Below are 23,660 nucleotides of genomic sequence, written 5' to 3'. Positions count from 1 at the left end.
AAGGTTGGGCAACGCAACGTCCGACAAGGCTCTCAAGCTCTCAACTCACCTTCTCACCAACCTTCCTTATAACCACCAGCGGACTCTCAAAGCCTATCCCCCTCCTAACTTCCAAATCCTATCATCGCTCTTTGGTCCTTAAACAAGCTAACCCGCTATATTCCCTGAAACGCGTTTTCTTCCTTTTGATATACTAGATAGACCCTGCGCCATGGCGAAGGATGAGCGGCCCAATGCGGCAGACAAGGGCAAAGGAAAAGTAGACGATATCCGGGAATTAAATGGGGAGAATAAGGATGCGAAAGATGGGAAACCTCTTACGAATGGGAAGAAGGAGGAGGGTCCTAAGGAAGGTATGGAAGGGAGAGCAGGAATACCCTTCTGTTTGCCTTGGTCAGGTTGGAATCCTAATGTTGTTTCGAATGGAAGCTGACAAACACCCGGTATTGGACTTTGCAGAAGAGCTTAGCGAAGAAGATCAACAGTTGAAAAATGAACTTGAGATGCTCGTTGAGAGGTTACAGGTTAGTTGCTACTTACCGGCGGCGGGGCCGGGCAGGTTTTGGAGCTCATTTAAAACCCCGTTTCGAAATCAACAAGCTGACACGCGGATGCGCGTTTTTAATTATATTAGGAGCCCGATACGTCTCTTTATAAGCCTGCTCTGGAAGCGATTAAGAACTTCATCAAGACGTCTACCTCTTCTATGACAGCTGTGCCGAAACCTCTTAAATTCCTTAGACCGCATTATGACGAGCTTACTGCGCTTTACGAACAATGGCCCGCGGGCGATGATAAGGTACGGGGTTTTTTTCCGTAATGGATGTCCTTGATCTGGTGAACTTTTTTTTCGGCCTAACCGATATATGCATCTACAGGATTCTCTTGCGGACATGCTATCAGTCCTCGGTATGACATACGGTGACGAAGAGAAGCTGGAAACACTCAAATATCGCCTCATTACCAAATCGAACGATCTGGGTTCATGGGGCCATGAGTACATCCGCCACCTTGCGCTGGAGATTGGCCAGGAATATCAGAATAGGTTGACGGACGATAAGGATGTGCAGGATTTGGTCGATCTTTCACTATCGCTCGTTCCTTACTTCCTAGCCCACAACGCCGAAGCAGATGCAGTGGACCTCTTGAGTGAACTTGAGATGATTGAGGAAATACCCAAGTTCCTCGACGAGAATACGTATTCGAGGGTCTGCTTGTATATGGTCAGCATGGTCAACCTTCTCACATACCCCGAAGACCACCAGTTCCTCCGGACAGCGCATGACATCTATGTGACTTATAACAAGCTCACTCAAGCTATCGTTATTGCTATTCGGCTGAACGATCTTGATCTTATCAAGAAAGATTTCAATGCAACAAATGACCAGGCGATCAGAAGGCAGATGGCCTTCCTTATTGCCAGACAACAGATATGGCTTGAATTGACACCAGAAGAGGAGGAAGAAGGAGGCCAAGAGCTAACGGAGTGTCTCCACAATATTCAGCTGCATAACCACTTCAAGGCTCTCGCGAAGGAGCTCAATATTTTAGATCCTAAGATGCCCGAGGACATCTACAAAACACATCTGGAAAGCAACCGGGGAGCCGGGCTTACTAATGTGGATTCCGCAAGACATAACTTGGCAAGCGCCTTTGTCAACGCCTTCGCAAATGCTGGATTTGGTAATGATAAACTCATGCTGGTCGACGGCGATAAGGGCCCTTGGGTCTGGAAAACAAAAGATGACGGCATGCTGTCGACCGCTGCGTCTATGGGAATGCTGCTACAGTGGGATGTGGAGGAAGGCTTGGATAAGATCGACAAATTCACTTTGTTGGAAGAGGAGCAAATCAAGGCAGGAGGATTACTTGGTATCGGAATTCTCAATTCCGGTGTTAGACTTGATGCGGACCCCGCGATGGCTTTACTCAGTGAGTCCGTCGGCCCGGAGGCCAAGAGTGTTCCCGTACGAGTGGCATCGATAATGGGTCTCGGCCTAGCGTATGCTGGCTCGTGCAAGGAGGAGCTCTTGGAGCTTCTACTGCCGATTGTTGAGGATGTTTCCCTCGACATGCAGATATCGGCCATGGCAGCCGTGTCACTGGGAATGATCTTCGTCGGCTCTTCAAATCATCAAGTTAGTGAAGCTATTGCAACCACTTTGATGGATGAGGAGAGACAAAGGCAGATGAAGGATAAATGGACGCGATTTATGGCACTTGGTCTTGCACTCCTTTACTTTGGCCGACAAGAAGAGGTCGATGTTATCTTGGATATCCTCAAGGCGATTGACCATCCCATGGCGAAACCTACTTCTGTCCTTGCTTCGGTGTGCGCGTGGGCCGGTACCGGTACAGTGTTGAAGCTTCAAGAGTTGCTGCACATCTGTAACGACGTCATCGAAGACAAGGAAGAGAAGAAAGGCGAGGAATTGGTACAATCATACGCTGTGCTAGGCCTCTCTCTCATCGCCATGGGTGAAGATATTGGACAAGATATGGTCCTCCGGCAATTTGGGCACCTTATGCACTATGGCGCCGCAAACATCAGGAAAGCGGTCCCACTCGCCATGGGATTGGTCAGCCCTAGCAACCCCCAAATGAAGGTTTACGACACGCTTTCCCGCTATAGTCATGACACTGACAACGATGTCGCCATCAATTCCATTTTCGCTATGGGTCTCCTTGGCGCCGGAACAAATAATGCACGGCTCGCGCAGCTCCTCAGACAATTAGCAAGCTACTACCACCGTGATCAGAACTCGCTCTTCATGGTCCGCATTGCGCAGGGTCTCCTGCATATGGGCAAGGGCAGCCTTTCCGTCAACCCTTTCCATACCGATCGCCAGGTCCTCTCACGAGTGGCGGCCGCAGGCCTCCTCACTGTCCTTGTAGCCATGATCGACGCTAAAGATTTCATCCTCGCCGATTCGCACTATCTCCTCTACTTCCTTGTCACAGCCATGTACCCGCGATTCCTGGTGACGCTCGATGAAGATCTGAAGCCCCTTACTGTGAACGTCCGCGTCGGTCAGGCTGTGGATGTGGTGGGCCAGGCAGGTAAACCCAAGACTATCACCGGATGGCAAACGCAGAGCACGCCCGTGCTACTATCGTATGGGGAGAGGGCGGAGTTGGAAGATGAAGAATACATCAGCCTAAGTAGTACTCTAGAGGGACTCGTGATTCTGCGAAAGGTAAGCAAAAGATAAATTCCTAAGCTTTAAAGGCACTGATGCACATATCTGACTTGGTATTCTCCCTACAGAACCCCGAATGGGAAAGCACAGCCTAAGGAAAAGTTCGACTTTCGATTCTCCTGGCTGTTCTTGGTTTCTTTTTTTCCGAGCCGAATCTACTTGTCCGTGTGTATAGCGTGTAATGGGTAGTTCTTTTCTTTCATCATTAGGGAGTGAGGCCCTTCTCTCTAAAATCCAAATACAACTGGTTGGCCTACGATTTAAATGGCATATCATATTATATTTCATTTCTCCTTTATCCTCTTGGTGCTTCGTGTTCTCAAGTCCAGTTTTTATTCACACTTTTAGAAGAAAGAAGGAATTCTCACCGCGCGCAGGATCTTATAAGCGAAGCAAACAGTCTTCTACCTCCTCTGTAACCCCCCAATCTACTTGTAAATTAAGGATAAAGAGTCCAGAAGTTGCCCACTTGGCCAGCTTGCAATTTGCGAGCATGACCGCCCGCTGAGGATATATATATAAAACAAGGTAGGCCCTTAAACATTCCAGTAGCGGCCCTCCTATTAATTATGGCATTGTCATGATGTCTGATAGTTAACTACTTATAATTATCAACGTCAAATTATTTTTATAAACGGTATGTTTTTGTCCTGTCTGAAAAAAAGCAAATAAAATTAGGGTTTAGGGCTAAGATAGTTCGCTGCGCTTTTTGTCAACCCCCTCCAAGAGCATCAAGCAACCAGAAAAAAAAGGGCAAAGAAGCAAAGGCGAACAGCAACCTTGCCCATTTCCCTCTATTACTCGAACTGTTGTCACTTACCTGCCAAAATGAGGCTCGACCCAAAGGCAATGCGGTATCTGGCCGCAGAGGACTTCCGGACTCTCGCAGCTGTATGTTTAAGCTCCGCCTTGCCTCCCCCCGCACCCCGTCTCATAGACATCTCCTAGCACCTTAGAACTGACAAGATGATCTCCTCGCTCTCTTTTCTCACAGGTTGAAATGGGCAGCCGGAATCATGAAGTAGTACCTACGCCGTTAATCGTCCAGCTATCCGGGTTGCGCGGGGGAAGCATTGTGCATAAGTGCATATCGAATCTAGCGAAGATTAATCTGATAGCGAGGGTTAAGAATGCGAGGTGTACGTATAGCATAAGCAATGTGCATGGCCATGGTCTTCTGAAAACATAATTACACCGCTTTTGAGTCTATTTCTCGCACACTTAAACTAAAATGCGGCTACTCTCTTACCAGACGACGGCTACCGCCTTACATACGGCGGGCTGGACTACCTCGCCCTAAATTCCCACCAAAAGCAAAAATCCATATACTCCGTCGGCAACCAAATCGGCGTCGGCAAGGAATCCGATATCATCGTCGTCGCCAACTCCGACGGCACACAACGTATCCTCAAAATCCACCGGCTGGGCCGCATCTCCTTCCGCACCGTCAAGACCAACCGCGACTACTTGCGCCACCGCAGTTCCGCGTCATGGATGTACATGTCTCGCCTCGCAGCGATGAAAGAATTTGCGTTCATGAAAGCGCTACACGATCATGGGTTTCCGGTCCCCGAACCCATTGCGCAGAATAGACATACGATCGTTATGAGTTTGATTGACGCGTTCCCGCTGCGACAGATTTCCTCCGTGCCGGATCCTGGCAGGCTTTATTCGGAGCTTATGGAGATGATTCTGCGGTTGGCCGGGGTGGGGCTTATACATGGTGATTTTAACGAGTTTAATATTTTGATTAAGGAGGAGGTGATTGGGTCTGACGTGGCAAAATGGAAGAGGAAGGAAGGAGATGATGGCGCTGAGGAGGGAGAGAATCTCAATCTGATCCCCATCCTTATTGATTTTCCGCAGATGGTGTCTGTGGATCATCCCAATGCCGAGATGTATTTTGACAGAGATGTGCACTGCATTAAACGGTATTTTCAAAGGAGGTTTGGGTTTGTGAGTGATGAGAAGGGGCCGTTTTTTAAAGATGCGAAAAAATTGGTAGGGACAAAGAAAGGGGGTGCGAGGTTGGATGTTGAGGTTGAAGCGTCGGGTTTCTCAAGGAAAATGGCTAGGGAGTTGGAGGCGTATATGAAAGAGATGGGTGTCGATGGAGATGGGGATGGGAGTGGAGAGCGTGATGACATACGGTCTGATGAGGAAGGGGATGAAGTCGAAGACGACGAAAAGGATGAGGGGGAATCTGAGGCAGAGGAAGGGAACGAGGACGATGGTGTGTCTTTGGGTACTGAGGTGGATGCTTTTGGAAACACGATACAGAAGAAGCCGAAGGAGACTGAGGTAGAGCAACCTGAGCCCGAATCTACACAGAGACTAGATATCGAGCAGCTCCGGATATCTGAGGCTCAACCACAAGCTGCATGAATATATTGATACACTTTTGCCCTCACTTACGGCGTTTGGGATCATGGGTAGAGGCGGTGTTTGGATTTCACAGACAGCATGCATAATGGGTAAATTTTAATGATTAGCATCTAACATTTAATGAGATGATCAGGTCTAATAAAATATTTATTTGGGTTTTCATGTAAAATTCCTCTTTTTATATTCCCCTTACTCGTACTCTAATTAACTTGCAGGATATAAACTTGTACGGTCACCTTTTCGTGCCAATAGTGCATTTTCGTCTCCGATCCGGCAACTCTTTCTGCGGCAGACCCAATTCGACATATCATTCGATGTCGAGAAAGATTATCTCCAATCGCTTCGCTTCCCCGACCCGATTTCTCTTTTCCCTCTTATCATAGCCGTACGCCAATGAAATAAGTCACCATGCGCAAAAAAGTAGCAGAAAGGTTGAAGCGCCTCCAAGACGCTCGCCCATACCTACGCCCTATTCCGCTCGATCAACGGAAGCAGATATATCTGTACGTATAGATCCCCACCCTACCCCCAGGAATTCACCGTTATTCCTATTTGCATAAATGCTCCTATATCTACTTGTTTTCTGGGGGATCTACCTAAATCTTAGTTTTAGAGATAGCTAGCTAACCTATGCAACGCAAACCCAGACCCGACTTCGTGATCACACTCATCCGCACCCCATTCCTCCCGCCGCGCTATGCCTCCTTCTGGGTCCCACTGACCTTCAACAAACTGGACATCAAAGACTACCTGAAACAGGTCTACGGCGTGGACGTATTGAAAGTGCGAAGCTATGTCGAACAGCAGAAAGTCACGCGCCAGAAGCCTTGCGGGAAAGACGGGTTTGGCAAATGGCGGAGACCAATGGCCAGGAAGAAGATGACGGTTGAGATGACGGAACCCTTCGTGTGGCCCGAAGAACCGGAGGACTATACCGCGTATGTCCCTTTTGCCCCTTCTTTTTTTTACCTCTTCCGTGTCAGCTAGCAGAAGCAGCCCCACCGCTAACTCAGCCACTTGCTTGTTTCATTTACTGCATGACAGATGGGAGAAGGATAGGTTTTTTGAAGCCAAAGAGTTCCAAAAGGAAATGTCAGAGAGCTTGGCGCCAGACGCGAAGAACAAGCCGCTGCCAGAAAAGAAGCGCAAGACCATAGCTGAGCAGGCGAAGAGGTTGCTGGAGGGTAAGGAGCAGTGGCAGCCGACTTGGAAGGCGCTGGGGTTGAATTATGACACACCCGTGCTGGGTAGTGCGAAGATAACGCCTACCGAGATATTAAACGGGAAGGATGTGACGGAAGCTGTGGAGGAGAGGAAGTGAGTCTAGTTGCCTTGTCGGGGTGAAGGCTGGTTGGGAAATTATATGTATATGGATATGGGATCCCTTCCTTTTATTTTGTAAAACATCTTTCACGGGTTGATATTTGGGTATTTCTATTTTCTTGTGCAGCTTTTTGTTGTTTTTAGAGATCCTTTCACGTGGGTTGAAGACGTTCGAGGTGTAAGTCTCTCCCTCGTTTAGATATGAAACGAGAATAGAAAGGAGGAAACCCGCAAATGGGTTTCAGTTATGTATTTTCTATTTAGTGTGATATAAAAATAGACATGTTTCTGTTATGGGGAATTTCAGAAAGTTTGTAGGACGTAAAACTCTGAATATAGAGGCCCTGGCACGCGCTTTCTCCCCAAACCCTCAGAAGCTAACCAGGAGAATCATTACAGAAACGTTTCTTCCATAGCAGTTTTCCAAAATACCCCTTTCATTGATTGATCACTTACATACTTGGAGAAACACTTATACATACAACAATAAAAAAAAAAAAAAAAAAAAAAAAAAACTAACAACTAGGATAGTGGTCACTAAAAGGGTTCCTCGTTCTCTCAACGAGATATGGGAATGACGCAACGCGCAGGTGTTAATTAACTTGAAAACCAGCCCGAAATAGGCGCGGGATTGGAGAGGAGTAGGGTGTTGCACTACAAAAATCAATGCTTATTATGTTTGTACCGTAGGAATATAGAAAGAAAAGACAAAAACGGGTATGGAAGAATACAAATTGGGATGACAAAGGAAAGAACAACAATAAAGAACCAATAAATAAAAGATCAAACACCGTTCGCTAATTATGCAATCTTGCTCAGTGGGATACTTTCTTTCATTGACGAAGGACTGACACACGGTAAAACCGCAGGGTCAGAAAATGAGGAATTATAATCTGCTCTCAAGCATCGGCGTGTGTTCGCCTGGCCAGTGCGCATGCGGCCAAATGTGCCGGATTGCTTCCCAGATGTGCCTGTGGTTAAAACTGTTAGCAACATGGCGGAGAACATGGCGGAAAAGAGGCAATTTCGATTCAATAAATCAAAAGCAAAACGGGGTCGGAGCTTACTTGACATGCACAATCTCCAAACTATTCTTAACCTCAGCAGGCACTTCTCGTACATCCTTGCGATTATGTTCAGGGAGCAACACCGTCTTCACGCCCGCACGGTGCGCGCCGATGAGCTTCTCTTTAATGCCACCAACAGGCATCACGCGGCCACGAAGAGATATCTCACCCGTCATGGCGACGTCTGGTGGCACCGTCTTGCCAGAGAATAGAGAGATCAAGGCGATGGTATGTGCGAGGCCGGCCGAAGGTCCATCCTTCGGGATCGCTCCGGATGGGCAGTGCACATGCAAGCTGCGATGTTTCATGATGTCCTCGTTAGGGTCGTGGGTCAATCCTAAGTCGAACGAGTGCGCTTTGACCCAGGTAAGTGCTACCTCGACGGATTCTTTCAACACATCACCCAGCTTGCCGGTAAGCTGCACACTGCCGCTGCCGGGCATGTCAGCCACTTCAATAAAGAGGATGCTACCCTGGCCGCCGGTGGAGTAGGCGACGAGACCCGTCACGATGCCCGGCCGCGCGTGTTTTTCTGCGATTTCTTCGTCGAAGCGTTCGATGCCGAGGATCTCGTCGAGGTCTTCGATGGAGACATGCGGGTTGTATGTGTCTTCTTTGGAAGCGTCCTTCGCGTCGGCGTATTGGACGGCTTTGTAACGGCAGACGGAGCCAATTTCGCGTTCCAGATTGCGGACGCCGGACTCGCGGGTGTAGGCTGTGATGACTTTCTCGAGGACTTCGTCTGAGAGGAGAACTTGGCCGTCCGAGAGGCCGTTCGTGCGGATCTGTTTGGGCACGAGATGGCGGGAGGCAATATGCTTTTTCTCAATGGTTGTGTAACCGGAGAGTTGGATCGTTTCCATACGATCTAGGAGGGGCGGAGGAATGGTATCTAAAGAGTTCGCGGTTGCGATGAACAATACCTTACTCAGATCGATGGGAATGTTGATGTAGTGATCTGTGAAGCTATGGTTCTGCTCTGGGTCAAGGACTTCCAACATGGCAGCTGATGGATCGCCGTGGAAATTGGAACCGCCCACTTTGTCAATCTCATCAAGCAAGAAAACTGGGTTGGCGACACCCACTTTCTTTAGCCCATTCACGATCAGCCCAGGCATGGCAGCGACATAGGTCCTCCGGTGTCCACGAATCTCAGCCTCATCCCTCACACCTCCAAGAGAAATACGATGGAATTTGCGGCCAAGTGCCGTGGCAACTGACTTGGCCAGGCTGGTCTTTCCGGTACCAGGAGGGCCAACCAGGAGCATAATTGGAGATTTATCTGCCATACGCTTTGATTTGAGAAGCTGTAACTTAGTTTCTATAGCGTCCCGGTCAAAATCAGATTTAGATTCGGCTTCATCCTCGCTGCGGCTCTCAGAAACGTCCAAATCCGTTGAGAGCTTCGAAATTTGATTGTCAACGTCGTTGTTGAGAGTTTGCTTTAACTTAAGAACTGCCAAGTATTCCAGTAGGCGCTTTTTAATTTTTTCCAGACCATAGTGATCATCGTCCAGCTGTTTCCGGGCTCTCTGGAGTGTTTCGATACCCAATTGGTCCTCAGTGACCTTAGTCCAAGGGATCTCAGCCAGATTCTCCAAGTAGGTTCGGCAGACGCCATATTCAGCATTGGCAGGATTCATCTTACGGAGCCGTTTGAGTTCTCGATCTGCTACCTTCTGGGCTTCCGGGCTTAGCTTGGCATCTTGAAGCTTCTGCTGGAGTTCATCTATTTCATTCGGTTCTTTTTCTTCACCACCATCCCCCATGCCTCCGTTAATCCCAGGTGGAAACCCGTTCATTCCCGTCATAGAGCGCCTGGAGAGGAGTTCTCTTTGCCGCGGGTCCAACTGATTGATATCAACGCCAAAATTCGAAGGATTACTCGATGTGGTGATGGAAGTCACCTTGATATTATTTCTCATGCCTTGAACTTGTCTTGACAAAAGCTCAACGACCTTTTCTAGCCTAGTCTTCAGGTCAACCGAAGCCAGAACCTGTAGCTTTTCTTCGAATGTAGTTTCCACAACATCCGTCATAAAATCAGCGAGTGTTCCTGCTTGCGAAATATTCTTTTTGGCAATAAAAAGTTCGAACCGTCGAGCAATCAGAGGTGATATGCCGTTGGCTTGGTGGGAAAAGAAGGACGTGAGCCTGAGGAAAGCTAAAAGCTCTCTTGACAGCCGTTTGACCTGGTCGAAGAGTGTTACGATTTCGATGTCGGTGGCAAGGGCGACTATGTTTTCGATATCTATTAGTTTTATGTGCGATTTTATATATACATGGACGGTATTTGAACAATGGGCACCAGGCTGCTTACCGATTTCATCATGCATCGTGATATCCGCCTCAAAGAAGGGTGTCTCCTTGGTAACTTTGCGAATCGAAAACCTTCTCAAGCCTTCCACAAGTAGATATGGCTCACTGTTTGGTCTTCCCTGGACGCCGGCTACCTTAGCTACTGTGCCATAGCCGAAGAGATCGTGCCTGGACGCCTTAGCTGGATCGATTGTTTTAGAAGCTGTTGATCGTGTGCTCGCTCTGTCCACATTTTCCAACAGCTGCTTGCCATCCTTGCTCAGGAAGGGCGAATTGAGAGGAACACAGCCAACAAGAGTGGCATTTCCAGTCTTCGACGAGCTTTTGCTGAAGAGAGAGGTAAGGAGCAGGGGGATATCAGGACGGTCTGACAGCGGAATACGGAGGGTGACACCGGGCAGTAGGACAGAATCTCTGGCTAACGGCAGCAAAGCCAGGTTTGTTGATCTCGACGGGTTGGTACCCATGATGGCAGAAGCTCGATGGATTTCTTCTAGAGTATGAAGGAGCGTTTAGATAGTTATCGCACTAAAAATGCGGAGAAAGGCGTCCTTGTTGACTATAACAGCTAACTGAATGAGCAGAGGCAACTAGCAAGGTCTAGCTAGACCTTGTGAGAGGGACGAGAGCCGGGATAAGAGAGCAGGTAGTAAGTAGGTGTAACACGGGAGAATAGATAAGGCGCAGCGGCCACTCATAGGACAATTGAGAGAAGTGGAAAGTTGTTGGATCAGCAACACCGTGGCAGCAGCGAGGAGTGGTGGGAGTGGGGGGAGGAGAGTTGAGGAATGGGAGCAACAAGAGTTTATGATGTTGCGCTGGGGGCGGGCGGCGACGGCGGCGGCGGAGGAAGTTGAGGCTATCCCACCCGCCTGGTGCCGAGGTTAATTTTGACAGCGCCAGAACAGCCCAGAATAGTTGTGAAGATGGCGATAACAAGTTAATAATCCGTAGATCTAGATTAACTATTACTATTATTATTGTCTTGTGATAAATGTTTTGGCGTCGGATATGCGATTTCTCCACCCTCTCTTTACCATCTCAGCTAAGGTAGCCCCGTAAATAAGTTATTGTATCTTTGTAGTTATGTATAGTTAACTAACTAATATGAGAGTTTGGTGGCGGAATTTCTTTTCGGCATGTTAAAAACAAACCATCCAAAAATAAATATTTCATTAGTTACGCTCATCACATTCCAGTCCAACGCTTCAAGAAATATACCCACTTTACTCCTCCACAGATATTCTACTATTCTTGATAGATAAATTGGCTTGTTAATGCCTCCACTCAAGCCTGTATTACTTCAGTAATAGTTAACTACATAATAATATCCGATCTCAACCACTTGAGCAATGACATCTACCCCTCCACAGACTCACCCCGCGTCGGAAACGTCACCGACGAAGACCACTTTCACAATTGGCACACGCAGATCAAAACTCGCTCTCGTGCAAACGGATCTCGTGCGAGACGCCCTGAAAGCCGCCTGGCCACAATACGAATTCAACATCCTCACCAAGGACGCCGCAGCAGACCTTGATAAAGTCACCCCGCTACGCGAATTCACGTCAAAGAATCTCTGGACGGAGGAGCTTGAGGAACTATTGGTCGCGAAACAGATTGATCTTGTTGTTCATTCTTTGAAAGGTGCGTTGTTTTCCCGTATTTGCCTATTTCTTTGCTCTTAAATAAAGAATTTACCATTTCCTCTCTTCGCTTCTAGTTGTTGTTTCCGTCCCTCTTTTATTATTATTATTATTATTATTTTCAATTTTCTTCCCAGTAGTGCTAACCAATCCGTTTTCTTCTTCAACAGATGTCCCAACGCAAATCCCCGAAACATGCATTCTCGGTGCTATGATGCCCCGAGAGGATCCTCGAGATGTGCTGGTTATCAAGAAGGGCCTGCCAAGTATGGCCCTAGCAGAGCTCCCCGCAGGATCCGTTGTGGGTACCTCCTCAGTACGCCGCATCGCGCAGCTATCACGACACTACCCACAACTCATAGCAAAGGACGTAAGAGGCAATATCGATACTCGTTTAGCAAAACTCGATGCGGAAGATGGGCCTTTTAGCTGTCTCATCCTGGCTGCAGCGGGCCTGCTGCGGACTGGCCAGGGCGACCGTATCACCTACTACCTCGACTCGAAGCATGGCAAGATGCTGCATGCTGTGGGTCAGGGCGGGCTAGGGATTGAGATACGCGCAGATGATGAACATATGAAGCAGATGGTGGAGAAGATTGGGGATAAGAAGACTACTCTTGCGTGCTTGGCCGAGAGGAACCTACTGAGGACGTTGGAAGGGGGTTGTAGCGCGCCCCTTGGGGTTGAGACGGAATGGGTGCAGGATTCGGAAGGCAAAGAGAATTTGAGGCTTCGGGCCATAGTGGCGAGTGTAGATGGGAAAGAAGCTGTGGAGATTGAGAAGGATAAGGATGTTAAATCTGGGGAGGAGGCAGAGGTGTTTGGGAAGCAGGTTGCCGATGAGTTGGTTACGCTGGGTGCTGGGAGAATACTGGCGGAGATTCAGCAGAAGAAGAAGAAGGCATGGGGAGCGGAGTAGCTGCGGGGGCATTTGACTACTTGACCAGGCCGCCTAGGTCTTATGTAGCCAGCCTCTTCGGTTATCTGATATATGATATCTATTGAGTTTGTGTTCAATACATCTGTGCAATACCCCAAAATTCCCCTCTGATGTTTATAGCGAGGATTCAGCTTTGATATATAGCACTTGCTAGCGCCACAATGCATTACTATGATAATGACCATGATCCGATTCCATAGCCATCTATGTATCATTCTCATACCGTGGAGCAGGAAGGAATTTTCATATGAATGGATGCCTTCTGCCTGCTGGAAGGAGTTCTATCATGTGACTCAAATGCGACACCGGCAGCTTGAAACGACCAGCGGCAGCAGCCTTAAATACATCAATCAATCGACAACATTCGATTGAACATCCATCTCCCATTATCTCCTCTAATTCCCACTGCTGAATTCCCAGCTGTTCTCTGGTTCCTGGGCGTAAAACTCCCCTCCAAATTCCGATCAACAACTTTTATACTTTCCCCCGCCGTTTAGTATTTATATTTAATACCCGCCCACTGTTCATTTTACTATTAAAACAATGACTAAAAGTTCAACACCAAATGATTACCCACGCATCTATCTGTTCGGAGACTCGCTGACTGAGCGGGCCTGCTATGAGTCGAATAATGGGTTTGCGTGGAAGTTGGAGGAATATTATCATGGGAGGGTTGAGATTGTAAATGAAGGTGTGTGTATGCATGTGCCTTACGCGCTATTTCTTTTTTGGAAGCAGCGAAATTGGGGACACCCGGGGGTTGGATTAGAGGGTTTCGATCGCGGGGGGGGAATTTTTGTTTTTAGTATAGGACTGATTCATTATTTAACGCAGGATATTCTGGGTAAGCATAGTCCAGGTGGTTCCATTGTACCCTTATGTGAGGAAGGGAGCAAATATGCTGCTCGCCCTGCTTCGTGCTGCTGAGATTTAACTCGTCCAAATATACCCATCTTCCATCCCATATCCATACGCCCCTTCGTTTCCAATGTAATTGCTTTAAATCTAAATAATTATCTCCCTCCCAAATCTAGTCAAACCACAAAAACCCTCCGTCGCATATTTGAAAGGGAGATTATCAATGTTATAACAGACCGTGGAGCCCCCGCCCCCTTATTCATTACCATTTTCCTAGGCGCCAACGATGCCTGTCTCTTATCCTCAGGTCCTTACGTGCCCCTCCTAGAATTCGAAGAACACATCCGACATTATGTGAATAGTATCCTGGACCACCCCAGTGCACAGAGCACCAAAGTCATACTGATCACTCCTCCACCCGTTGACGTACCATCTCCCGGAATGGAGCCTGCTGATGACCTTCCTGAAGTCGCCGAAGTCATGCAGTCCATAGCAAAGTTAGGCAGGGGATACAAGACGTGGGCTTCAAAGCGCCTTTTTGCGGAAAAGATTGTGGAGATAGGAAAGGAGTTTGAAGGGAAAACGGATCGTGTGGCGGTACTGGATTTTTGGACCGCTGTTACGAAGGCCAAGTGCAAGGAGCAAGGAGTTATGGAGGAGGGATTCCACGAGTTGGACATTCAGGAGAAGCTTCCGGGTTCTGGATTGCCTGGTGCGACGGAGTTTGGGAAAGAGTTCTTTGTCGATGGGTTGCATTTTGGGAGTAAGGTGTGTTGACTGTCCCTTGCCCTGTTTTTGCGTGTTTGGACTGGATGGGAGGGATTCATGAAGCTGACATTGGGTTTTTTCCCGCTGAAGGGATATGAAATTCTGACTCGCGAATTGTTTGAATTATTCCTGGCTAAGTGGCCAGAATTGGAAAGGCAAAAGTTTCCCTTGCGTGTACGTGCACTCCATTCCATGAATATGTGGTGAAAATGCCTAACCATTCGCTGATAATGTATCGCGATTTTAGGAGTAATTTAACTACTCCTCCGTTGCTGGGGCCTAGAATAGCTGGATAGCTAATGCAGGACGACATTGGCTAATGGAATAAAGTCAATGGCACCTTCAAAAGACTTTGGACCGCAGTTATCAGCCTCTGTTCAAGGTGTTACCGGACCCTCGCGGATTATCCTCGGTGAACTCATCCCACGCCCTTGCTTTCATAGTTTCTTCATCGGCCTTTTCTATATCATCTTCGTCAATTTCCTTTGGCTGGCCGGATTGTTCTCCACCACCCTCAATGATGCCTCCCCTTTTCTTTTCCTCCTCTAGATATTCATCAATCGACATGGTTGGGAGGTTGTGGCCGGGTCGGAAAACTCCTTTTCGAATTTCCGTGCGTTTACTTGTGAGAACGAATGGCTGTAGTGGTACGCCGGTTTTGCTTAGAAGAGGCCCTGTCCTCCCCCCACGAATATTCTGGGCGAGTCCTACATCCAATCGATCGGAAAAGCCCGATGAATCACTGGGGCTGCGTAGTCTAGGATCATTATTGTGAACGGGATTGGTGGGTGGGGCGGCGGCCTGCGCACTTGCGAGCATGGATAGTTCCTGTGATAACATGTCCAGGGCTTGGAATGTCTGGTGTGTATAGAGTTTAATTTCAGCTAGATATAATTGTCGAGCTAGATCTTCATCGGCTTGCAAGCTGTTTTGGCTTTGTGAAAGATACTGCCCAATTTTTGAAGTCATATTTAGCACGAGTACAATCGGAGGAGTCAGAGACAAACACGGAGTGGATTATAGTTCATATATACCTCTAGCCGCTGCTTCAGCTCCTTTTCATCTCGAAACCTGGATACTTTGATATTTCTCCGCGCCGCTGCATCATTTAATGGAGCTATGCTGAAGAAGCGGGGGTTCTCGGTATATCGTTCGTAGAGCTTCTTGTCCTCCGGTGAGAGGAGACCATATTGATCTAGGCTCTCTAGGTACTTTTCATATTCGTCCTGCGACCGCTGGAGACTTTTAAGACGGTCGGTGTCGTATGACTTTTGGAGAAGATCGGCAAGGATATAATCAACGGTCAGGTACCTGGAGCATTTTCTTAGCCTCACTTGCTCCTTAAAAAAATAAAAATAATAATAATAATAATAATAATTTAGAACATAGACAGGATTACGCACTGTAGGTCCCCGGTGGTAACATCATCTAATGATTCATTGGTACTGAAGAGGGAGAGCTGGGCAATGCGCCGTTGGCATTCCTCGAATTCTGCTATCACGTCGCCAAGAGGTGGGGGATCTTCTGATTCTGGTGAGTCTAGAGCTTTCCTGTGGGATTTTGCGCGGGAGAAGAGGGCGTGGAGGGTTTCGGGCTGTGAATCCATGGCTTAAGCTACTGAAACATGTATATACGGGAGGTAATGGTAGGTTGAAGGTCCTTAATAATGAGAGATATCGCTGTTAGAATGTGTGTAGCTGTAGCTGCTGTTGCTTGTGAACTTTCCCCATGCGGGAGATCGGGGTCATGTGATGAGTTAGTTAACATAATCAACCACCTAACGCTCGTTTCCACCTAACGCTCGCCTTTGTAAATCAATTACAATCAACTTCAAATATTCATATCTCAATGAATATTTATTTAAAACTATTCTAAAAAACAGAACAATAATTCATAGATATATATTATATTATATTAAATTTCTATGAGAAAATAACATATAATTATTAATTTATTAAGCTTTTTAAAATATTATTTTAAAATAAAATACACAGTCTATATTTATAAATATATTTATAAATATAAATTATTTTCATATAAAAATTAAATATCTTATAGATTATATATATTTTTAATAAAATATAAAATTTTATCTTGAAATTCTTATTTATTATTAATTTATTTAAATTTTTATATAAAATCTTATATTTTAAAATACTATTTTTGTAATAACTATGTATTATACTTTAAAATTGTAATTTAAATAAATTATTATATTAAATTATTTAAATATATTTATATTTAATAAATTATTTTTCAAAATTTAAAATTTCAAGAGTTTTCAATATTTTACTTGTAATTTATAAAAAAAATTATAATAAAAAAATAAAAAAATTCTTAAAAATTAAAATATAGAATTCTTATATAAAATAATTTAATATTTATTAAATTATAATATATTTATATAAGAATTATTATTTTCAATAATATATAATACATATTTCTTAATTTATAATAAAATATTATATATTTTATTATACTGTATTTTATTTTCTAATTGAATCTATATTTTAATCAATTTTAACTATATTATAATAATTTTAAATTATATTATACTATAAGTCTTGATATTTATAGATTACAAATTAAAAAATTAAAATAATGAATATTTATTGAGATATTAACATTTAAAGTTGATTGTAATTGATTTACAAAGGCGAGCGTTAGGTGGAAACGAGCGTTAGGTGGTTGATTATGTTAGTTATCTAGGTAACCTTCTAACCTTGTTACCTAGGTAACTAGTTAACTAATATTACGGCAGTCTACAGTGACAAATGTGTCTAGACATACTATGCGTGCGTATGTGCGGGGCAACTTCACGGTTCAAGCCTTCATTAACTATTAACCTGCATTGCCATACTCTGTTCTCATAAGGTGCATATTCCGATGAATATGGTGTATGTATCCGCTCAGCTAGTGAGATTAAACATATTTTTATGTTATTTCCCGCTTTGATGTTCTTTAATCACGACAGCAAACACAGTGTAGTTAGTCGTCCAACATTTCCTGCAGCTGATACTGATACATACTGCTTTGTTTGCTTATCTTTAGATAAAGCTACAATTTATTTAATGTTATTCTTTGACTTTATCTCAGACTTCTTTTCTATCTTTTCTTTTCACTGTTTTCAAAAATCCATCGAATAGCGTCCACTACTTGTTGTACCTAGGTACAGTACTTTCCCCCCTCCTTCACGTCTGCGGCACAGAATCTTCTATTCCTTTGCTCTATACCCTTCAAGATAGGTAACCTTCTGCACTGCGGCTAGTCCCGACTCCATTCCAAGCTCGTGTCAGGACAAGGTGATTAATAAGGCAGGGGCAGCGATGAGTGCCATGGATATAGACCAGACCGCCGGGAGGCATGATGATGCTTCAGGACCAGAGGGATCAAATAACGAGTTAGAAAACTCTGATCAGGCTCCGCTGAACGCAGAACATCGACGACAGAAGCAAAATGCCAAATTCAAGGCGCTGTGCGTATCTCCTTATTCCCTGAACCTTGCATTTTCTGATGGACGGTATTATTATTTAGTCTGTCCAGCAGAACTGAAACCATTATGACGGAGGATATCCAACGAGCAGCGAGAGCTAAGCACGATAGTGAGCTGTCTATGAATAATTTAATTGACAAACAAGATTTTACCTCTGTTATCCATGACCCAAGAGAGTATCAGCTGGAACTTTTTGAGAAAGCAAAGACGGCGAATACTATTGCTGTACTGGATACGGGTATGTCTTTTGCTGCATTTCATTCTCCTATAGATATTAACATTCATAGGATCGGGCAAAACATTGATCGCAGTGCTTTTGCTTAAGCAAATGATTCAAAACGAATTAGCTGATCGAGCCAATGGCAAACCACCTCGTATATCATTCTTTCTGGTTTGTCCTGGCTGTTCCGGGTTTAGAGAGTAGCTTAATATCTGAAAATTAGTCACTAGGTCGATACCGTTACCCTAGTATATCAACAGGCCGCGGTTTTGAAAGCAAATATTGATCAAAATATCGATAAATTCTGCGGAGCTATGCAGACTGACTTATGGAGCAAGGATACCTGGGACAAGCATTTCTCCAGGAATATGATTATTGTCTGTACCGCCGAAGTTCTACATCAATGTCTGCTCCGTTCGTTTATCCAAATGGAACGGATCAATCTTCTTATTTTCGACGAGGCCCATCATGCTAAAAAGGACCACCCGTATGCCAGGTAAGGAGACCCAATATATATGACCTACCCTACTACCGGAGCTGACGGGATATATAGGATTATCAAAGACTTCTATTTGCAAAAGATTGTAGTTCAAAACAGACCCAAGATATTTGGAATGACGGCATCGCCGGTTGACGCGAAGGTGGATGTGGTAAAAGCTGCAATGTGCGGTATCTCTACGGGACATATGACTTCTATTTCAGCTAACCCCTTTGACTAGGACTCTTGAGGCACTACTTGACAGTCAGATTGCAACCGCGTCCAACCTAAATGCTTTGCGGCAAGCGATACCACGGCCAAATGAGCAGATGTGGGTATATGATAGACTTGATGACCCTTCCGAGACTGAGTTGTACAAATCTATGCAATCACGTTTTGGCAGGATCCGTGAACTAGAAAAGATATTCTCGTTTGCCTTGGAGGCAAGCTCGACACTGGGGAGATGGTGTTCGGATTGGCTGTGGACATTCGCTCTGGACGAGGCAGAATTGCCCAAGCTCGAAGGCAAGATCTCTAAGAGCTACATGCAGTCTAGGTCTGGAAATCAGCTCAAAGGAGCTGACGAAGCGATTGACCTTCTTCGAGAAGCTGCGCAGTTGATCAAAAGTCACGCCTTTTATACTCCGGTTGATTGCACTGAACACCTGAGCTCGAAAGTGCGACTATTGAGTCATGAGCTTTCCATGTACTTTGAACGGCACACGGACACGAAATGTATTGTATTCATACAGCAACGATATACAGCGAGGTTGTTAGCAGAACTGTTTTCTCGGATCGGAACACAGCACATGCGAACGGGGGTTCTCATAGGGGTCCGACATGACGGAATTGGGGGCGCAAACTTCTCTTTCCGGCAGCAGTTTTTGACACTGTTGAAGTTTCGCAAAGGGGAGCTCAATTGCCTGGTACGCTTGTTGGAGTTTTCGTATTCTCAAGAGGATATTATTCGCTTTTCTAACGGGTGAAGTTTGCAACCTCTGTTGCTGAAGAGGGACTGGATATACCAGATTGCAACCTGGTTATTAGGTGAGAACAATCCCTTACATCCGCAAAAAGTATGAGACTCACCTTGGTCCTAGGTTCGATCTGAATTCGACCATGATTCAGTATGTCCAAAGCCGTGGACGAGCTCGACATTCCCACTCTATAGTATGACGTTCTGCTCAGGATTTGGCATTCCCATCTAACTTTAATCCGTAGTACGCGCATATGGTGGAACGAGATAATCTTATACACTCATCAAGTGTCGAGGAGGTCCAGCGAGCAGAGGTGAGGCATAAAAACTAGGAATTCATACGTACCGGTGGACTAACGTCGTCAAGAATATCATGCGGCGGTTCTGCGAAGCTCTCCCCGAAGACAGGATTATTCGAGGTAGTAGTGATGATTTAGGAATGATTCTGGATAATGAACGATACCGTAATTCTTTCACCATCCACAGCACAGGCGCAAAGTTGACCTATGAGTCTTCCCTTGCTGTCCTTGCACATTACGCAAGCTCTCTGGTAAGAGTGTCTGCCCGAGGGCGCTACATGGAGGCTAATATTTCCAAGCAATATGAGAACGATATGTCGGCACAAGTGAATTACTTTATCGAGCGAATTGACGGTGCCTTTGTTTGCGAAGCTAGTCTCCCTGAAAAATCCCCTTTCCGGGGCATGACGGGTAAACCGTCGGCACGGAAATTGCATGCCAAACAATCTGCTGCTTTCGAAACATGTTTGATGCTTAGAAAGAATGGGCTCCTCGATGACCATTTCGTGTCAAAGTATCACAAGAGACTGCCGGCTATGAGAAATGCGAAATTAGCCATAAAATCGAAGAAAGCAAATCAATATGATATGATTGTGAAGCCTAAGCTGTGGGAGAATGCTCGTGGCACCATTCCGAAGGAAATATATGCCACTTTTTTGACCTTGAGGCCAACGGGCAAATTACGGCGAGAATACCACCCTCTCCTTTTGTTCACACGAGATGCCCTTCCAAGGTTTCCCAAATTCCCATTGTATCTTGAGGATGACATTGAAGTCGATGTTATTTCGGTTCCCCTGCGCACCTCGTTACGAGTCTCGGAAGCCGAGTTGGATCTGCTCACTACTTTCACCCTCAGGATATTCCAAGATCTCTTTCACAAAGTATACGAATATCAACCGGCCATGATGACTTATTGGCTTTGCCCGGTAAGGTTAAACTCTGGAGACACCGACATCTCAGGAAATGTGGATCCCCGAGAACTTCTCGACGTAAGTATTCTTCAGTATGTGGAGCACAATCCCGAGATACGATGGTTTCCCGGTATGCCAACCAGCGCTGTGGAAAACCGATTTCTTTTCGACAAATGGGACGGCAGATATCGCTACTTCACGTCCACGGTGGAACCGAGCCTAAGCCCCTCAGATCACCCTCCAGCAACGATGGCGAAGAGAAGGTACATGGAAAACATAATGAATTATTGTCTTAGTCTGTTTAAGAACTCCCGTCTAAAGTTTCTAGGAGAATGCGACTGGAAGCAGCCAGTTTTTCGAGCTGAATTGGTTCGACTTCGCCGAAATCTTCTGGATAGGGAGACAGAACAGGAAAAAGGGGAAGGAACGACCTATTATATTTGCCCGGAACCTCTGAGGATCTCAGCTGTAAGATTCGCTTCCATGAGGGGATAATTTTCAAGACTGATGTTTTTCGTAGTTGCCCGCCCCAGTTGCTGCGTTTGCCTTCGCTTTCCCGGCCATCATAAGTCGGCTAGAGTCCTACTTGATTTCTCTAGAGGCATGCGACATGCTCCATATAAATATCAAAACGCATCTCGCTCTGGAAGCCCTTACAAAGGACTCAGATAACACCGAAGAGCACCGAGGGGAACAAATTCATTTCCAACGAGGCATGGGTAAGAACTACGAACGGCTGGAGTTCCTTGGAGACTGTTTTCTGAAGATGGCTACCTCCATCTCGCTGTTTGCCATGAACCCTGACAACGACGAATATGATTTTCACGTTAAACGAATGTGTCTGATATGCAATCAGAATCTGTTCAATACTGCTGTTAGAATTAAACTCTACGAGTTTATCCGCACACAGGGGTTTTCCAGGTCCGTTTTTCAAAGCGCCCGTAACTGGATTTTCGTGCTCACAGCTGACAATAATGCTTTATAGACGAAACTGGTACCCCGAGGGGATTAAGCTCCTCCAAGGAAAAGCCAAATCGGAATCGCAAAACAAACATTCTTTGGGCGACAAAACGATCGCCGACATTTGCGAGGCGCTGATCGGCGCTTCTTTGTTATCAGGAGGAAAGGCACATCGGTTTGATTCAGCAGTCAAAGCAGTAACTACATTCGTGAACAGCGACGACCACCGAGCTTCGGAGTGGAATTGTTATGTCAACCTATATTCACTACCAGACTATCAAATCGCCCAAGCGGATGCGGGTCAATTGGATTTGGCTAAGCAAATTGGCGACCGCTTAGGATATCAGTTCCGGTACCCAAGGTTGCTCCGTTCCGCATTCACACACGCTTCGTTCCCATCAGCATGGAGTAGAGTTCCATGCTATCAGCGTCTAGAGTTTTTAGGAGATTCTTTACTCGATATGGTTTGTGTTGAATATCTGTATCACCGTTATCCAGATCGGGATCCTCAGTGGCTCACAGAACATAAGGTACTTTTCCAGTCAGATTGAAGTAACAGACTAAAAACTAACAGTCCAATAGATGGCTATGGTATCAAATAAGTTTCTGGGTGCAGTTGCTGTTAAGCTAGGGTTACATAGACACCTTATATATTTCAGCAACGCTCTTTTGGGCCAAATCACTAGATACGTGGAGGAGATTGAACTTGCGGAGGCTGATAGCAACAACTCCCCAGATGCCTGGACCACAACGAGTGATCCGCCAAAGGTACGTATGTGGTGGAATAATTTTGGGGAGCACAGAAGTCAGCGGCTGATGAGTGTTGCAGTGCTTGCCGGATATGCTAGAGGCATACATTGGAGCGATATTTGTCGATTCGAACTTCAAATTTGAGGTGGTGGAGGATTTCTTCCAGCAACACCTCAAACAGTACTTTGAGGATATGAGCATTTACGACACCTTTGCAAACAAACACCCAACGGTATGTCCTCTTCTCCCTCGCACAACTTCATGTACAAGGCCGGTGGCTAACATAAGTTGCAGACATACTTTCACAACCGGCTAACGATCGATTTCGGATGCACCAGCTACTGTTTGAAGGCCGGTGAGGTGCAAATGGTGGATGGCACAGAGCCACGAGTATACGCAGCGGTTATCGTCCACGACGAGTTTGTAGCCGAAGGTATTGCTTCATCTGTACGGTATGCAAAGATTAAAGCCAGCGAGGCTGCGCTTGCGAAATTGGAAGGACTTGCTCCATTCAAATTCCGCGAAATATATGGTTGTGATTGTGTAGTCAACAAGGGGGAGGAGGAAAACTGCAGTCTCAAGAATGTGAAGCCTATATGTGGATAATTATTAATTTACCCCTTTTTTGGAGCGGGATTTCTTTTTTCCATCATTCGGAGATTTAAGGAGTGCGTTTCAAGATAGCCAGCCCATATTTACTTTTTTCTTACTTTTTAGTTATTTGCATTCTTTTCCAAAGGTTGTTTTTGAAATTGCGTGCTAGATAGTTGATGCTTAATAAATGGACATCGATGTACTCCGTACTCCGTACAGTAAACTAGAATGAAAACCAGATGAAATCTTCCAGATATAATTTTGGTTCCCCTGAAATGTGGGAGTTGCAGCGTACAGCGTACATACATAGCATAGTCACTTGCAGACGCCATCGCCTGAATACGCAAGGCACGCCCGAAAGGTTCCAGCGAAATGGCTGCAGGCACCGAGTTAAGCCTAGAGCGGACTAGCGTATTAGCCCCTGACACCCAGTCCCGTGACCAAAGAACACGCCGCGTGCAACCAAAAGGTTA

General features: G+C 45.7%; 8 protein-coding genes across 8 annotated transcripts; 6 read left to right on the top strand and 2 right to left on the bottom strand.

Annotated features, from left to right (window-relative positions):
* The first annotated feature begins 6 nt into the window (after window positions 1-6).
* Window positions 7-3,875, top strand: BDBG_04418 (26S proteasome regulatory subunit rpn-1). Its single transcript, XM_002625503.2, has 5 exons — window positions 7-353; window positions 460-524; window positions 635-799; window positions 879-3,197; window positions 3,269-3,875. Exons 1-5 carry the CDS (start codon window positions 212-214, stop codon window positions 3,293-3,295), a joined length of 2,718 nt encoding a protein of 905 aa, XP_002625549.1. The 5' UTR covers window positions 7-211; the 3' UTR covers window positions 3,296-3,875.
* A 54-nt stretch (window positions 3,876-3,929) lies between these two features.
* Window positions 3,930-5,774, top strand: BDBG_04417 (Atypical/RIO/RIO2 protein kinase). The gene is made up of 3 exons (XM_031721655.1): window positions 3,930-4,091; window positions 4,195-4,339; window positions 4,453-5,774. Exons 1-3 carry the CDS (start codon window positions 4,029-4,031, stop codon window positions 5,583-5,585), a joined length of 1,341 nt encoding a protein of 446 aa, XP_031578306.1. The 5' UTR covers window positions 3,930-4,028; the 3' UTR covers window positions 5,586-5,774.
* A 92-nt stretch (window positions 5,775-5,866) lies between these two features.
* BDBG_04416 (mitochondrial 54S ribosomal protein YmL41) lies at window positions 5,867-7,290 on the top strand. Its single transcript, XM_002625501.2, has 3 exons — window positions 5,867-6,088; window positions 6,233-6,523; window positions 6,630-7,290. Exons 1-3 carry the CDS (start codon window positions 5,994-5,996, stop codon window positions 6,904-6,906), a joined length of 663 nt encoding a protein of 220 aa, XP_002625547.1. The 5' UTR covers window positions 5,867-5,993; the 3' UTR covers window positions 6,907-7,290.
* BDBG_04415 (lon protease like 2, peroxisomal) lies at window positions 7,037-11,331 on the bottom strand. Its single transcript, XM_002625500.2, has 3 exons — window positions 10,296-11,331; window positions 7,976-10,211; window positions 7,037-7,879 (listed from the first exon to the last, which is right to left on the bottom strand). The coding sequence occupies exons 1-3, from the start codon at window positions 10,759-10,761 to the stop codon at window positions 7,795-7,797; spliced, it is 2,787 nt and encodes a 928-aa protein (XP_002625546.1). The 5' UTR covers window positions 10,762-11,331; the 3' UTR covers window positions 7,037-7,794.
* On the top strand, window positions 11,283-13,104 carry BDBG_04414 (porphobilinogen deaminase). The gene is made up of 2 exons (XM_002625499.2): window positions 11,283-11,941; window positions 12,111-13,104. Exons 1-2 carry the CDS (start codon window positions 11,647-11,649, stop codon window positions 12,857-12,859), a joined length of 1,044 nt encoding a protein of 347 aa, XP_002625545.1. The 5' UTR covers window positions 11,283-11,646; the 3' UTR covers window positions 12,860-13,104.
* Window positions 13,105-13,423: 319 nt separating this feature from the next.
* On the top strand, window positions 13,424-14,759 carry BDBG_04413 (uncharacterized protein; the record flags this gene model as incomplete). The annotated part of the gene is made up of 5 exons (XM_031721654.1): window positions 13,424-13,571; window positions 13,715-13,724; window positions 13,915-14,506; window positions 14,597-14,680; window positions 14,754-14,759. The coding sequence occupies 5 exons, from the start codon at window positions 13,424-13,426 to the stop codon at window positions 14,757-14,759; spliced, it is 840 nt and encodes a 279-aa protein (XP_031578305.1).
* Window positions 14,760-14,872: 113 nt separating this feature from the next.
* BDBG_04412 (TOR signaling pathway regulator TapA) lies at window positions 14,873-16,112 on the bottom strand (the record flags this gene model as incomplete). Its single annotated transcript, XM_002625497.1, has 3 exons — window positions 14,873-15,454; window positions 15,541-15,817; window positions 15,910-16,112. The coding sequence occupies 3 exons, from the start codon at window positions 16,110-16,112 to the stop codon at window positions 14,873-14,875; spliced, it is 1,062 nt and encodes a 353-aa protein (XP_002625543.1).
* A 1,729-nt stretch (window positions 16,113-17,841) lies between these two features.
* On the top strand, window positions 17,842-23,199 carry BDBG_04411 (dicer-like protein 1; the record flags this gene model as incomplete). Its single annotated transcript, XM_031721653.1, has 16 exons — window positions 17,842-17,981; window positions 18,041-18,237; window positions 18,287-18,390; window positions 18,450-18,715; window positions 18,773-18,883; window positions 18,939-19,623; window positions 19,686-19,744; window positions 19,798-19,867; window positions 19,919-19,987; window positions 20,041-20,223; window positions 20,272-21,351; window positions 21,404-21,804; window positions 21,869-22,373; window positions 22,426-22,611; window positions 22,673-22,825; window positions 22,888-23,199. 16 exons carry the CDS (start codon window positions 17,842-17,844, stop codon window positions 23,197-23,199), a joined length of 4,521 nt encoding a protein of 1,506 aa, XP_031578304.1.
* Window positions 23,200-23,660: the final 461 nt, after the last annotated feature.

The sequence above is a fragment of the Blastomyces gilchristii genome (assembly GCF_000003855.2).
Source record: "Blastomyces gilchristii SLH14081 genomic scaffold supercont1.7, whole genome shotgun sequence".
Lineage (NCBI taxonomy): Eukaryota > Fungi > Ascomycota > Eurotiomycetes > Onygenales > Ajellomycetaceae > Blastomyces > Blastomyces gilchristii.
This window is presented reverse-complemented; position numbering and strand designations above follow the sequence as displayed.

Excerpts from the sequence above, each read along its gene's own strand:
- BDBG_04418 (XM_002625503.2), top strand. The coding sequence starts at position 212 with ATGGCGAAGGATGAGCGGCCCAATGCGGCAGACAAGGGCAAAGGAAAA. Across the intron at positions 525-634 it reads TGCTCGTTGAGAGGTTACAG|GAGCCCGATACGTCTCTTTA; the intron begins GTTAGTTGCTAC and ends TAATTATATTAG. Across the intron at positions 800-878 it reads GGCCCGCGGGCGATGATAAG|GATTCTCTTGCGGACATGCT; the intron begins GTACGGGGTTTT and ends ATGCATCTACAG.
- BDBG_04417 (XM_031721655.1), top strand. The coding sequence starts at position 4,029 with ATGAGGCTCGACCCAAAGGCAATGCGGTATCTGGCCGCAGAGGACTTC. Across the intron at positions 4,092-4,194 it reads ACTTCCGGACTCTCGCAGCT|GTTGAAATGGGCAGCCGGAA; the intron begins GTATGTTTAAGC and ends CTTTTCTCACAG. Across the intron at positions 4,340-4,452 it reads GAGGGTTAAGAATGCGAGGT|ACGACGGCTACCGCCTTACA; the intron begins GTACGTATAGCA and ends CTCTCTTACCAG.
- BDBG_04416 (XM_002625501.2), top strand. The coding sequence starts at position 5,994 with ATGCGCAAAAAAGTAGCAGAAAGGTTGAAGCGCCTCCAAGACGCTCGC. Across the intron at positions 6,089-6,232 it reads CAACGGAAGCAGATATATCT|ACCCGACTTCGTGATCACAC; the intron begins GTACGTATAGAT and ends ACGCAAACCCAG. Across the intron at positions 6,524-6,629 it reads GAACCGGAGGACTATACCGC|ATGGGAGAAGGATAGGTTTT; the intron begins GTATGTCCCTTT and ends ACTGCATGACAG.
- BDBG_04415 (XM_002625500.2), bottom strand. The coding sequence starts at position 10,761 with ATGGGTACCAACCCGTCGAGATCAACAAACCTGGCTTTGCTGCCGTTA. Across the intron at positions 10,212-10,295 it reads CACGATGCATGATGAAATCG|TCGCCCTTGCCACCGACATC; the intron begins GTAAGCAGCCTG and ends TCGAAAACATAG. Across the intron at positions 7,880-7,975 it reads TTGGAGATTGTGCATGTCAA|GCACATCTGGGAAGCAATCC; the intron begins GTAAGCTCCGAC and ends TTTTAACCACAG.
- BDBG_04414 (XM_002625499.2), top strand. The coding sequence starts at position 11,647 with ATGACATCTACCCCTCCACAGACTCACCCCGCGTCGGAAACGTCACCG. Across the intron at positions 11,942-12,110 it reads TGTTGTTCATTCTTTGAAAG|ATGTCCCAACGCAAATCCCC; the intron begins GTGCGTTGTTTT and ends CTTCTTCAACAG.